This window comes from Myotis yumanensis, unplaced genomic scaffold (genome assembly GCF_028538775.1).
Source record: "Myotis yumanensis isolate MYYU_CA2020_CCGP unplaced genomic scaffold, mMyoYum1.0.hap1 SCAF_11, whole genome shotgun sequence".
In the NCBI taxonomy this organism is placed as follows: domain Eukaryota; kingdom Metazoa; phylum Chordata; class Mammalia; order Chiroptera; family Vespertilionidae; genus Myotis; species Myotis yumanensis.
The window spans coordinates 52,537,567-52,552,681 of NW_027223762.1; the positions used below are offsets into that span (position 1 = coordinate 52,537,567).

A 15,115-nucleotide genomic window follows, 5' to 3' on the forward strand; every position below is an offset into this window, starting at 1 on the left:
ATCATGGAGAGCGGGAGAGGTCAGTCATGCAGGAGTCAGTGGAAGGACTGAAAGTAAAGTCGCTGAGAATGCAAGAGGGATGGAACAAAAGGAGGCGAGGATGGGGAAACCGCAGGTGTACAGATAGACGGAGTGATGGGGGACGTTCCTCTCGTGTAATACTTTATCCTGCTCAGTGCAGTCAGGAGAAGCACGGCTGGCAGCAGTTGTGTGGTGTACAAGTTCACCAAGTTGATCCACAGGAAGAAATATACCCAATCGAGAGAGAATGAGCTCTAAGGACAGGGCACCGGCCTCTGAGAAGCTGAGGGGAAATAGAGTAAAATTATGAAAGATATTCAACCAACACTTTTTTAAATGTGTTTTTCTTTTCACCTTTTCACCTTTCAGGTGGTTTTTGCTCTTACAGATTTTGTCATAGAAAATCTTGGGAAACGCTTTATAGAGACGCCGCCTATGGACCTGCCGACTCTGTATCAAGATATGTCCTACAACACTCCCCTCATATTCATCTTAAGCACGGGCTCCGATCCCATGGGCGCATTCCAGAGGTTTGCCCGGGACAGAGGATATTCGGAACGGTAAGGTCTCCTTGTGCAGATTCAGCAACTCATGTGAACATCTCCTTGATAAAAGTTTCCCTTTTTGTTCCTTCTCTGGAGCATGAATTCCTACATTCAGGTAACCCTTCCTAAATAAATTAAGAAACGTTAATATTTAGCTAACTATGTTGTTAAAATGGGGTCAAAATCATAAAAGTATATGTAAATTTCATTTGAGAAAGGGAGATGATTTAAAATGTTGAAGTCTGATAATCTAGTGGAATAGTGACTAAAACTTACTTGTTATTTAAGACATTTTTAATGTACCTGTAAGAGGATTATAGTTTACTCCCCATGCTCAAATGTGCAAAAAAAAGAATCCATAGCTCTTTAGGATGTATTCGTCTCATCTTTCGCATGAGCCTCTACTCTGCTCAGTAACAGGGTCAAGGGGGGAGTTTAAACTTGTGCATTAAAAGGACTAAGACCAAGTAAGAAATAAACTACTTGAAGAGGTTAAGGTGATCCCTGTTTACTAGTATCTCTAGCTGTCTACCAGGAAAAAATGTAAATGTTGTCTGCAGAAACACAAAATCTTAGGCACACAATAAAATAAAACCAGGTACATGGAAAGGCCAGAAAAAAATGTTTAAAAACTAAGAAAAACAGCCCTAACCGGTTTGGCTCAGTGGATAGAGCGTCAGCCTGCGGAAAGGTCCCAGGTTCGATTCCAGTCAAGGGCATGTACCTTGGTTACGGGCACATCCCCAGTAGGGGGTGTGCAGGAGGCAGCTGATTGATGTTTCTCTCTCATCAATGTTTCTAACTCTCTATCCCTCTCCCTTCCTCTCTGTAAAAATCAATAAATTATATATTTTTTTTAAAAACTAAGAAAAACAATATGCAATAGGAGCAGAATGCAGGGTGCGCTGATAATGGATACATGCGACAGATTTTTAAATAACATTTAAAATATTCAAAGAAATGAAGGATTGAAAAAATTAGTAGAGAACTGGAGTTATTTACAAGTGATAGATTGATTTGATGAGTGAAACTAAACAAGGAAGAAGGCAGAAGAGAAAGTAAGAGGTAGATACAGATTAATGGTGGGAATGCAAGATGGTACAGCCACATTGGAAGACAGTTTTGTGTTTTCTTACAAAATGAAACATACTCTTACCATTGTATCTAGCAATCACACTCCTTGTATTTACCCAAGGAGATAAAAACTATGTGTATGCAAAAACCTGCACCTGGAAGTTCACTGCAGCTTTATTCATAATTACCAAAACTTGCAAGCAACCAAGATGTCTTTCAGTAGGTGAATAGGTAAATAAGCTGTGGTACAACCAAATAATGAAATATCAGTCAGCACTAGACAGAAAGGTACTATCAAGCCATGAGAAGACACGGAAGAAACTTAAGTGCATATCTGAAAAGGCTACATACTTTATGATTCCAACTACATGTCAATCTGGAAAAAGGCAAAACTATGGAGACAGTAAGAAGAGAACAAAGTGTTTATATCCAATATAAAGAACTCTTAAAAATAAAAAAATAAAAAGGTGATTCACAATAGAAAAAAAGAGGAGAGCAAGGGGAGACATAAAATGGAATAGCCAAATGGCCAATAAATGAACCTATGAAAAGGGGAAACAATTTAAACCTCAATGAGATACCACTATACATTCATCAGGTGTCAGCAAGGACATGGAGAAGCAAGTACTCTCACCTGCTGCTGGGAGAAGTGTGGAATGGTGGCATCACTTTGGAAAATAGTTTGATACTATAAAAAAAAGTTAAACATTACACATATTCTGTCAAACAGCAGTTCCACTCCTAGGAATGTACACAACAAAATGGAGTGCACATGTATACCAAAAGACATGTACAAGAATGTTTATGGAAGCATTGTGTGTCATGGTCAAAAGCCATAAATGATCCAAATGTCCTTCAAGAGCAAAATGGATAAAAAGTGGAATATTATATAGCAATAACAATGAATGAACATCATGACACACAATAATATAAATTAATCCAAAAATATTGTTGATTGAAATGGGCCAAATGTAAAAAAATATGATTCCACTGATATAAAATTCAAAAACAGGCAAAATTGACCGGTGGTGTTAGAATTCAAAATAGCCTTTGAGAATGAAGAGGATACTGATTGAGAGGGTGATGGTAATGTCCTTTATTTTGTCCTAAGTGGTGATACATGTGTATATCCACCTTGGGGGAATTCATTAAGCCATGTATTAATGATTTTTACTATTTATATACTAAGATATATACATATATATATATATACACTAAGATATATTTATATACTAAGATATATATATGTATATATATATGTATATATATATATATATCTTCAGTTTTTTAAAGTTTTTAAAAACTGACCTATAAGCTTGGAAGTCTGGGTAGTGAATACCTTTGGGAAGAAGGAGGGGAAAATGACTGGTTGGAAAGGGGCACAGAAGAGATGTGCCCAGGGTGTTGGCAAAGTTCTCTTCTCAACCACAGATGTTCATTTGCAATAGTTCATAGAGCTGTGTGTTTGTTCTTTGCACTTTCCCATATGTTATAGTAAAAATGGTTTTTAAAAAACAAGAAAATAAGAAAAAACATTTGTACACCTATCAGAATGAGGATGTTAAATGTGTGCTTATTCTAGGCAAAGTCTACTATATTTAAATGTCTTAATGATTTCGTTGCTTAAAAAACAGCATTTCGTTGTTGTTGTTGTTCAACTCAGGGTGCAATCCATTTCACTGGGGCAAGGACAAGGACCCATTGCTGAAAAAATGATCAAAGATGCTATGAAAACAGGAAACTGGGTATTTTTGCAAAACTGCCATCTTGCTGTTTCTTGGATGTTGGCAATGGAAGAGCTCATTAAAACCTTCACAGACCCAAGTATGTCGAACACATATCATTTGCATAATAATACCATTTTATGTAGCCTTTCTTGTTGAACTGATTCCTTATAATAATTCTTTATTGTAGGGATTGTGTTTCCCATAGTAGAGAGGAGAAATTTGAGACCTACAGAGCTTTAGTTAAGTTATACAACCCAGGTTCGAAAAAGATCTTTAGACACCAAGTTGAGGTGGATCACCCACTGGATCATTTCTTTTTCTTTTTTTATATTTTATTGATTTCAGAGAGGAAGGGGGAGAGAGACAGAGATAGAAATATCAATGATAAGAGAGAATCATTGATCGGCTGTCTCCTGCACGCCTCCTACTGGGGATCGAGCCCACACCCAGGCATGTGCCCTTGGTCAGAATCGAACCCAGGACCTTTCAGCCTGCAGGCAGATCTCTATCCACTCAGCTAGGGCGCCCACTGGATCACTTCTGTCTCACATTGCCGTCTATGGGAAGCCATTCGAATTCAAAGTAGATTACATGTAAGCATAATAAAACAAAAAAGAAAAATGACTTTAGGACAACAAAGGAAAATAAATCTTTCCCTATAAGAGGAGAGAAGTTAAGGAACAGAGTTGAGATGACCACCAGTTCCGTTAAGAGTAGCTTTTTACTGCTTTGTATTCTAACTGCCATATCACCACTTTCTTTCCCACTCAAGAAAGTATAATGGGCTGCAGAGAGATAAGAAGTGGAGTTAGAATCTTAAAATGCTGGTGTGGAAATAATGGAAACCCTAGAAACTGTATCTATCGCAGGTAATAAACACGGTGAGCCCCGCTTCGCCAGGAGGCCCTGGGAGAGAACCACCAACCTAGAGTATCCAGAGCCCTCCTCTGGGGTCTTCCTTTTAGTCTTGACTGCAGAAAGCTTTCTGGGAAGATGAGAGCTGTGCATCTGGTCTTACAAGTAACTTTACTTAAATGCTCCCTATTAAGGTGAAGAGCTGCTCCTTTGCAGTGGCCAGCCTGCATGGGTTACCAGGCCACACGAGGGCTTTGCAGCCTTCCCCTAAGGCCCCTCGCTTCCCAGTTCCCGGGCCCTGCCTTCTGCAGGCTGCTTCTAAGGAGGCTAAGGAGTGATTTGCATCTACCATCCAGAATCCCCATTCTTTTGTAGTGCAGATAAGAGGTGGCCTGCTTCCTGTGGCTTAATTCCATTTAAATGATTAAAGAAAAAAGACAAGAATGTCTTCACTGTGGTTTAGGGATCCCAATGGTTAGGATTATAATTCAGGAGCAATGCTAGGGAAGACATCTACAGGTAACTTGCTGCAGAAGTTCAACATGAACCTTCAGAATATGGAGATGGGGTTCAGCTTGCAGAAGACCCGGAAGACCCGTACAAGAGCATGTGCCAGTTCTTCAGGGAGGCTGGGAGGCCTTGGAAGCTAGAAGTTCTTAGAGGGACTTAAGTGATGGCATCTCACTAACGCTTCAGTGAATAGAAAAATCCTCTTCTGGCCCTTGTTGCAGTCATTTATTAACTTAACCACCTGAGTTCCGATGTTTAACTTGAACCAGTATAAAAGAAAATACATTCAGGTAGTAAGCTGAAAAGAAAAAGTGGAAGGGAAGGAGGGAGGGGAGAGAAGGGAGGGAAGGGAGGGGAGGGGAGGGAAGGGGAAGGGAGGGGAGGAGGGGAGGGAAGGGAAGAAGGAAAGCTCTAGACCTGAAATTTTAAGATCCAAGTGGGAGAGTTCTGCCCCACCACTTCTTGACTGTGCTTATTACATCTCTGCTTTGGGCCTCAGTTTCCCCAGCTATCAAATGATCACCTCATATCATTGGTAGAACTCCCATACTAAGATGACATCTAAGGTTTCATTCCAGCTCTAAATAAACTTCTATGATGTCTGTGAAAGTTAAGATTCTTGATGCATTAGCAATTATAAGGGGGCCATTGGGGGGGAAAGGCGGGGGCGGGGAACACACCTCTAAACCTGGCCTTTTTTATTCTTCAGATTCTTTGGTTAGCGAACTCATTAGCCCTAAGACACTGGTTGATGTTTGGCTTCTATGCCTAATAGTTTCTACCTGCAAGTAATTTTAGTGTTGCTCTAGAGTTGTGCTAGAACTGCCTTTTAATTTTGGCTGTTTAAAGTAGCTCATTAAGTTAGCTCAAACTAGCCGAAACCGGTTTGGCTCAGTGGATAGAGCGTTGGCCTGCGGACTGAAAGGTCCCGGGTTCGATTCCAGTCAAGGGCATGTACGTTGGTTGCGGGCACATCCCCAGTAGGAGATGTGCAGGAGGCAGCTGGTCGACGTTTCTCTCTCATCGATGTTTCTAACTCTCTATCCCTCTCTCTTCCTCTCTGTAAAAAATCAATAAAATCTATTAAAAAAAAAAAAAGTTAGCTCAAACTAAGAAAAATAAATTCAACTTTGATCTGCAGTCATTCATTCAGTAAAATTTGAGAACCTACTATGGGCCATGCACTGTTCTGAATGCTTAAGGCAGTGGTTCTCAATCTATGGGTCGCGACCCCTTTGGTGGTCGAACAACCCTTTCACAGGGGTCGCCTAAGACCATCCTGCATATCAGACATTTACATTATGATTAATAACAATAGCAACATTACAGTTATGAAGTAGCAACAAAAATAATTTTATGGTTGGGTCACAACATGAGGAACTGTATTTAAAGGGCCAGAAGGTTGAGAACCACTGGCTTAAGGTATAGTGGTGAACAAAACAACCACAGATACCTGCCCTCATCAAGCTTATATTCTAGTGAGGGGAGACAGACGGTAAATAAACCATCTGATAAGTAATTTATACGGAAAAACAGAATGCGGTCAGTGCTTTGGACAAAATTAAAAGGAGAGTAAGGAGGATGAGAAAGGTCAGAATGGAGTGCGGGTGGGGCGGGAGGGGTAGCAATTTTAAATGGTGTGGCCCCGGAAGACCTCTTAGAGAAGGTGACACTTGTTTAAGACGTGAAGAAAGTGAGGGAATCAAAGGAAAAACCTTCCAGGCAGAAGGAACAGACAGTGCAGAGACCCAGGGCGGGAGCAAGCCTGGCCCGTTGGAGGAACACCACAGTACAAAAAGCAGTGCCAAGAGAGTCATCTGTGGGTGATTCCTGTGTTTTCCTGTGATGCGGATGGTGATTTTTCCAATGTTGCTTTGGCCTTTTTAACCTAGAATGGAACTCATTCTTTCTTAGATTCCCAGTCCCCAGCTCAGAAAGTGTATTCAGTTAACCTCTTGATGTTACCCTTGTCGTCTCTCCATATCCCTGCTCCCTTGGTTCCCTTTGCAACTTCTCTGCGGAAGGGAGAAACTCCTTTCTTCTCCGTAGGCTTTCTGACCACTTTTGTGCAGTTTGCCTTAAGTTAAATGGTTAAGAAAAAAAAACACTTTGTAAGCATAAATGCACTACCGGTAACCAGCCTCTTTTTCAATTGAAAATTTCCTCCATTTCAGAGGGAAGGGCCTGAACATCTCCATGAAGTATTGAAAATTAACATGTCTCTAATGTCTTTACTCAAATGTGCCAGAATCTCCTGTATGAAGATTTCTGTAAAGATTCCCTGAGAACATTTTACAACACCCTTATAAGAGATAAACTAGTCTTTAAACAGAGCTTACAGCATTTTTTTGCTACCTTATAATAATTACTGCTTCTAGAAGAGTGTTACTAAGAGTTAAGTGTTTTCCTTTTCATTGTTGTCTTTGTTTTAAACAGATATTTCTATCAAGGAGAGTTTCCGGCTTTTTTTAAGTTCCATGCCTAGTAATACATTTCCTGTCACAGTTCTTCAAAATTCTGTCAAGGTAATGGATGCGCCTTTACCTTGGTAAAGGTGGTTGGAGTGATGTGAAGTGACTGGCCTCAGAGTGTTCACCCGGTGGGTCCAGGGAGTTCAGGCCCCGTGTAGGACCGTGTCAGAGTCTATACAGCCCAAGTGGGGAGGTGGGAGTCAGTATCTTTTCAGTCTCCCAGGCCACCGCCCATCCTTGCGTGCCCTAGTCTTGTTGGTCATTCAAGTTGTCCCATCTTGGCCTCTAGCAAAACATGTCAAGGATGCAGGGATGAGAATAGGAACCCTCCCAGCGTGAAAGGGATGCTTCAGCATTGGAGAGACAGGAAGACCTACAGGCTGCTGGATTTCGGAGCTGAAAGTTTCCAATATGTGAGCAGCCTCTGCGGATGTTCACCCAGGGAGCCTCCCTCCCTGCCCATGTCATCAAGGCAAAGTGTGGGGCGATGCCATGTGTTGGGATGAACAGAAAAGCCGATGCCGAAGGCCTTGTTTAGAAAAGTGGACACCAAATCGAAGTGTCTGAGGCTCTTGTGCAGGTGGTTTACCCACTGTCGGTGTGAGAACCCACCAGGACGGGACCACAGCAAGACATAGAGCAGGCACGAGCGTGCCAGGACACCCCACGGGCATGAGTTATCTACATTTTCTCAGTGGCTTCAGTCCACATGTGCTACTAAGAAATCATGCAGATCTGTCAAGTCACTCTCTCTGACATGAATGTTTCATCTAAATCCAGGTAACCAATGAGCCTCCAAAAGGCTTACGTGCGAATATCAGACGAGCATTTACTGAAATGACACCTTCATATTTTGAAGAAAATATACTTGGACAACAATGGAGACAAATAATATTTGGCATTTGTTTCTTCCATGCAATTGTTCAGGTACACTCAATTCTGCTTCTTAATAGAAACAAGAACATGTATTTTGTTAACATAAATAAATAAACAGTAAGAATTAAATGAAAGCTTACAAGTGGCATCGTGAAATGCCGAGGTCCTGTTCTGTATCCGAGCCCAGTTAGTTCTAACGCAGTTGCTGATTGATCTCTGTGCTTCCCTGGTCTCGGTATCTCACAGCCTTGCCTCCCAGCTCTGTTCTCAACACCTTCACCTGGACGATTGCAGCAGGTCCAATGCACAAAACTAATCTCCTCAGCTATGCCTCACTCCCCAAAATCTGCTTCCCCTCTAGACTTTACTTCTGATATCAGTGCCTCCCTTCTGTCAATCACCTACAACCAAAATTTCAGGATTATTTTTGTTCTTCCCTCTTGACACATATACATCATGTCAGTCATTAAGCCCTAATCTTTCTTGCAATAATTTTACTCTCACCTGTTCCTGTTTGAGTAGCTGTAACAACCTTCACAGCTTCCTCCCGGTGACTGGAGTCCCAGGTCCCCTGAAAGATGATCTTCAGATCAGCACTACTTTCTCCTTCCTTCAGTTCAAACCTCACTGCTGTCCAGGTCTGGTACCCATCCTGTGGCTTGTACTTGAATTCTGACTCTTCAAATATGTAGCTCTAGATGGAGTCTTGATTCAACTGGCTGACTGCTTTTCAAATGTGTGTAGGCCATAGAGAAAAAAAATCAAGTCTAGAAAAAAGCAAATTGTAGATGCAAGATATGGGATAAGTAAATGAGGTCCTAGAGGAGATCCAAGAGGATTGGGGTTTCTAGGTGTGAGGCCCTTGTTCTAATGAAAGCAGTTGAGATGAGGAAGTGGTTTAAGATTTAGAGAAATTTTGAAGCGAAGAGAACATAGGACCAATCCTCTGGTATAATCATCAGTTTAGAATTATGAAATTAAGATGGGATGGATAGAACACAAACAGAAGGAAAGATTTCATTATGAGAAGTCATGAAACAAGGATTATCATTCTGTGTACCATTAAAAAAAAAAAAAGACGTCTCTATACAGAAATCAGTATGTAGTCAGCACAGCATGGCCTGACAGAAGAGCCTGCGTGGTGGACACACTCCTTAGAACAGTAGGGGGCGCTCTCTCCACCAGCTAGGTGAGTGTCAGTGTTTATGCCAAAGGACACCAAGTGGGATTCTTTTTCCTGTTTGGATGGAGAAATGTTTTATCGTGAAGAAGAAATGTTCTTTGACAGGCCTGCCCCATTTTTCAGGAATATCAAATGTTCTGTTAGAAATGTTGGAGGGGCCCATATTGGAGGAAGAGGTGCCTCCTTGTTTGGTGGGAGCCAAGCTGAAAGCCCAGCTGAAGTTAAACTGCATGATTTTAACTGATTTTACAGAATGAGGACACCCGACTTCAATAGAAACCTTTTTGTTCTCAATATTTTTCACAAAATTAATGTTATCAACTTTTACTTCCGACGGTTTTCATTTTCCATTCTAGGAAAGAAAGAAGTTTGGCCCGCTTGGTTGGAACATCTGCTATGAATTTAACGACAGCGACAGAGAATGCGCTTTACTGAACCTCAACCTTTACTGTCAAGAAGGAAGGATTCCCTGGGATGCACTGACCTATATTACTGGTCAGTACGCCCACATGGCCAGGGCATCCAAGCTGTGTGCCTCACACAGTTGGTTCACACCCACCTGGCCCATACAAAGATGGCCACCTCCATGGTGTTGGATCGTGGTGCTGATGACTTCTGATATTCCCTTTGCAAAGAGAAGACCAGGATCAGAATATCATAAGAATATTGACACATAGAAAAGTGGGACAAATGTTTCCTCCAATAATAATAGCAAAAAATTACATTGCTCTTGCTACATGCCAAACATTATTCTAAGCACTTCCCATTAATTAGCAGATTTAATCCTCACAACAACCCTGTAAGGCAAGGACTATTATATTCCTACTAGAGGCCCGTTGCATGAAGAGATTCGTGCAATAGGCCTTCCCTTCCCCTGGCTGCCAGCACTGGTTTTCCTCCAGCACCCGGGACCCAGGCCTTCGTTCCAGCTCCGGATGGAGCCTTCAGTCCTTGCTCCGCTGCTTTGCCCCTACATATGCAAATTAACTGCCATCTTTGTTGGGTTAATTTGCATACTCTCCTGATTGGCTGGTGAGCATGGCGGAAAAATGGTTAATTTGCATGTTTGTCTATTTTTAGGTAAGATTTTACATGTGAGAAAACTGAGGCACTCCATTTACAACCAGTAGAGCCAAGATTTAACCCAGACAATCTAGCCTCCAGAGTTAGTGCTCTTAAATTCAAAAGAATCTGGACACTGATTGACCTTTTGAGTCAGGTGTACTTTTGAAAAAGGGAAAATTTTCAAGAATTAAAATTGCTAGCAGATATTAATTATGCCACAAGGGACCTTACTGACAAAAATTAGATCCGATTTGGACCATGTAGGTCCAAATCATGAAGAAGAGATTTGCACTGGGAAGTGGGGGAAGGGAGTGCTCTGGAAGGGGACGGGGTGGGAGTGGATGGTTTTCATTGGTGAGTAAGAGGCGTGTGGGACAGCAGAGAGGTACCAGGTGATCTAGAGCCTTGAAAAGCCAATGAAACCTTGGAACAACAGATAACAAAGCAACAGTAAGAATGGATGAGGGCCTATCCTCAGGGTAGACCAAGAAGGGTGAGAGGGGTGGGCCTGGGGTCTGGGAGGCTAATTTATACCCCTGCCCCCAGCCACTCCTGTGGGGCCGAGATTGCTGAACAAAATGGTGATGTGAGCAGGCTTGGAATTTGCCGATCGCAATGGAGCATGCTGCACGGAGCTTCTCTGTGGAAAGAGAGACGGGATACCAATAAGTTTAATTCCCCATAGCATAATTTTTGTGAGACAGGTTGGCTCCTTCCCTTGAATCTCTTTCTTCCCTAGCTTAATATCAATAATCTGTAAGGTAAGTTGGGTTTGGATGCCTCATTGTAAATGTTTTATTCCATTTTACTCATTTCTCCCCTCCCCCCCAAAAAAAGCAATGTTTCACAGAAAGTATGTTTTAGAATACTGCAGTCAATGATGATGGGAGACCAAAAATCAATAGTTTGAAGCAAAACAAAACAAACAAAAAAAAACAGGAAGAAGGAAGAAATATGTAAACAGAACTCAGTGGCTTTAGTTTCTGTTATTTGGAAAACACAAAATAATAAGGGCAGAGTACATGAACTAGATTTTCTCCTGCTTTTTAAAAATTGACTTATTCTCTTTTGGGGAGGTAGTGGAAGGAAACTCTTGTGCTATTTCCACTTTTAGTACCAAATAAATGCGTATGTAAATCAACGTATTAGAAATGGCATATGTCTATCAATTAAAAAGAAACAATACTGTAATATGTTTTTAAATGCAAATGCTTTGCAGGTGAAATTACATATGGTGGTAGAGTTACAGACACCTGGGATCAGAGATGCCTTCGGACAGTCTTGAAAAGATTTTTTTCTCCTGAAACATTAGAAAAGGGTTATAAATATTCCGAATCAGGTGAGTGACTTTTCAGTTCTGTGGAAAAGACCTTCCCTAGGAAGTTGTTGCCAGCATCTCTCCGTTTTCCACGCAGGCGTTCTCTGTGTCCAGTCCTCACAACCCAGTCCCGGTGCCCACCCTGTCCCCAGGCTTGACCGCCTTCAAAACTGCTTTGGTTGTAACAGCACAAGGCCATATTTTGGGCATTAACCACTTTGAATTGTTTCTTTTCTAAAATGGGTTGTGTCCTGTCTACATGCGTTTTCAACGTTATAGAAATCTGGAGCCCTTAACAAGGCTTACCTTTCAGCAGCGCCTCCCTGAATTCGAGAATCGTGAAATGTTCTGGGCGAGACACCCTGAAAGGTTAGGGCCCTAATCAGGCACTTGGGGGCCTCAAGAAAAGGTGAAGAAACTAGACATGACATGGAGGCTTGGGAAAAACTGTCCTTGTTGCTATGGGAGGCCGCTGATGACAGCCAGCCTCTGAGCCTGGCAGAGAACTACTGAACTTAGCGGGGCGAAAGCCAGCCTATCTGAGGCATTTCCTTCCTGTGTCTTCAATAACAGGCATCTATTTTGCGCCCTTGGCTGACACCCTACAAGAGTTTAAAGACTACATTGAAAATCTACCTTTGATAGATGACCCAGAAATATTTGGAATGCATGAAAATGCCAACCTAGTTTTCCAGGTATGTGGCCTTTCAACTTAAAATGCCTATTAATATTGTGTATGCCAACTTGCAACATCGGTAATCACCTCACCAGCTCTGTCAATTCTAATGTCCCTAAATAAACAAATAAAATAAATGTTTCACCTTACCTTCAGCTTTTAGTTCCACTTTAGCTTGTTCCCTCAGGATCCTTCACAGAGTCCTAAAATCATGATGCATTTTCCTGTCGCTGGCCACCCCCTTCCACCTCCCAGCCTTCTGCCAACCCCACAATCTACCTGCTGGTCTACCATAACATGGGGACTCAGATGATCATCCGGAGAGTCCTTTCTCTTTTACCCTTCTGCCTCTGAATATGCTGGGCGTATTTGTTTCATATTACCCAAAGACGCATGGTGATCATATTATAAAAGTATGGTAACAAATCTCCAAGGTGAGATGATCACATTATGAAAGTATGATAACACATCGGCAAGGCCGAGAAATTAAAACACCAAACTTTAAAAGCTCATCGAGGGCACAGTACCAGAGCCCAGCAATAGGTCCAATGGACAATTTTACTCCTGTAAGACCTCCTGCTGCCGCACCATTACCTACGAGGAGTCCAAGCTCCTCACAAGGCACTCAAGGCTCCCCATGACCTGGCCACTACAGACCTTCCCAGTTTCATCATCTGTCATGCTCAGGTGTCTGCGGCTAAACCAAAGCCGTGAAATGAGCTATGTCCCTGGGGGCCCTGCGATGCTTTAAAGGTTGAAGACGAGGCTGGCCTCCCAAGGCTAAAAGGAATCACCTCCCTCTCTTTTTCTTTTTCTTTTTTTCCTATTCATCCTTCTTTGTAACTTCAATTGTGCCCCTACAAGTGTTAGAGGGTGAGGTTTGCCTAGATCCGGGGTCCTCAAACTACGGCCCGCGGGCCACATGCAAATACAAATATTGTATTTGTTCCCGTTTTGTTTTTTTACTTCAAAATAAGATATGTGCAGTGTGCATAGGAATTTGTTCATAGTTTTTTTTTAAACTATAGTCCGGCCCTCCAACGGTCTGAGGGACAGTGAACTGGCCCCCTATTTAAAAAGTTTGAGGACCCCTGGCCTAGATACTGAGGAATCCATGCAAAACAACAGTGGAACCTCCAGAAAGAACATCAAGAGGTTAATGCTCTGAAACCTGGTGTCACGTTCTCCACCCTTAAAATCACTGCTGGTTGGTGAGGAGTTAGAATCGTCTATCTTATTTCTCCTTATTCTGCTTCCAGCAGGAAAAAGAGGCAGGCAGACCTAGTGTTCATTTGCACTCATATCTGATATTTGCTCTGGAGTGGGTGGGGTGTGGAGGGTGCGAGAAGGGGCAGGGGTTGTGGATATGGTATAGGGGAGTGCTGAGAGATACAGCACTGCGGGTAGGAGCAATAGCCTTGGCAGTGTGTGCCTGGGAGCACAGTACTTTTGTGTTTTCTGCTGGTTCAGGATGACTGAGAACGAGAAAACAGGCAGGTAGTGGCCCCCAGTATGTTTTTCTGTCCTGCCTCCCTCCCTCCATTTTTCTGGTACAATGCATGTCCTATTCCCACCCCTTGCTCATCCATAAAATTCTGGTAAGAATTCTAACTACCCACCACCTTCACAGAGGTGAGCATGTCACTTAGGCCTGGCCAAAGGCAGCACCCCATCACCTCACCACCTGACTTGGTCCAAGGAACAGGCACGTGGCCCATGCTAGGTGGATGGGAGTCCCTTCTGGAGATAGTGTCTATAGATGCTGGGATGTGGGGAGGGCTCTTTCTTTCCTCTCGGAATCCCTGGATAGGATGCTGTGTATCTGAAGTATCCTGTGGCCTTACCCCTGGCACCCTCCCCACTCCCCTACCATGTGAAAGAAGGTCATCTGTCACAGGAAAGAATGAGAGAAACAGCCAAGCATGCACAGGAGAGAAAGCACTGGATCTATTCATGCCTGAAACCCACATGACTTGTGTTTTCTTCCCAGCTATGTGAGCCAACAGGTTAGGTTCCTTTTCTTTGCTTTAGCTGATTTAGTTTAGCTAATTCTGCTTCTTGTCATCAATAGAATTTTAATACAAAAGATACAAATGATTCCTTCCTTAGCCCAGCAAACTACAGGTTCTTACTAGTAAAGAAAATTGAACCTAGTTTAAAAAAAACAAAAAGAAAACCGAACCTTGACTTGTGCATATCAAGTGGAGATACAATGAAGAAATTTGCCTCCAAAGAGAATAATGAGCATAAGTCAAGGGCAATCTATATAGATTGTCTATGAGCAAACGGAAATCTAGTGTCTCTTTTCTGATTAGAGGCTGAAAAAAGAAAAAGAAAAAAACAACAGAGGCTGAATAAATGGGGCGGGGAAGAACGATACAGAAAGATAAGGGATAGAAAACACCATCTAGGAGACACAGGCTCACCTTCTGCAACTCATCTACTGCAGAAACCAGGAAAGAAAGAATATGTTCTGGCATCTAGGATAAAGTACGAGACCCAGCCTATAGGAAAGAGAAAGCCAAACTTTGAGAACAGGCTGGCGTGTATATACCAAGGATGCCATGAGATGTGAGAATGAAATATTTCAAGGAAGCTAAAAATACTATAGCAGAATTAAAAACTTCTTTGGAGTCTTAAAGACCAGAATTGGAATATAGATTATCATACATGTGACGTAGGGAACGAACTTAATAAGCTTTCCAGAATGGAGATTGAAATGTCCAAAAATAGAAATGATGAGAGATGACCATGATGCAAGAAGATACAGCAAAACAATAAGAAACAGAAGCAA

At 42.1% G+C, this 15,115-nt stretch overlaps 1 protein-coding gene across 4 annotated transcripts in view; it reads left to right on the forward strand.

Annotated features, from left to right (window-relative positions):
- Positions 1-15,115, forward strand: part of DNAH6 (dynein axonemal heavy chain 6) — a 253,702-nt gene that overhangs the window by 213,626 nt on the left and 24,961 nt on the right. For 3 of the 4 annotated variants that reach the window (XR_011473183.1, XM_070429592.1, XM_070429594.1), the window contains 7 exons: positions 391-581; positions 3,304-3,464; positions 7,169-7,257; positions 7,984-8,130; positions 9,619-9,757; positions 11,547-11,666; positions 12,219-12,340. Coding sequence is in view for 3 of the 4 variants with exons in the window: in XM_070429592.1 (XP_070285693.1) it covers positions 391-581; positions 3,304-3,464; positions 7,169-7,257; positions 7,984-8,130; positions 9,619-9,757; positions 11,547-11,666; positions 12,219-12,340 (969 nt within the window). In the remaining variant the exon portion in view is untranslated. The remainder of the gene's footprint in view (positions 1-390; positions 582-3,303; positions 3,465-7,168; positions 7,258-7,983; positions 8,131-9,618; positions 9,758-11,546; positions 11,667-12,218; positions 12,341-15,115) is intronic. The other variant, XM_070429593.1, reaches the window with a different exon arrangement.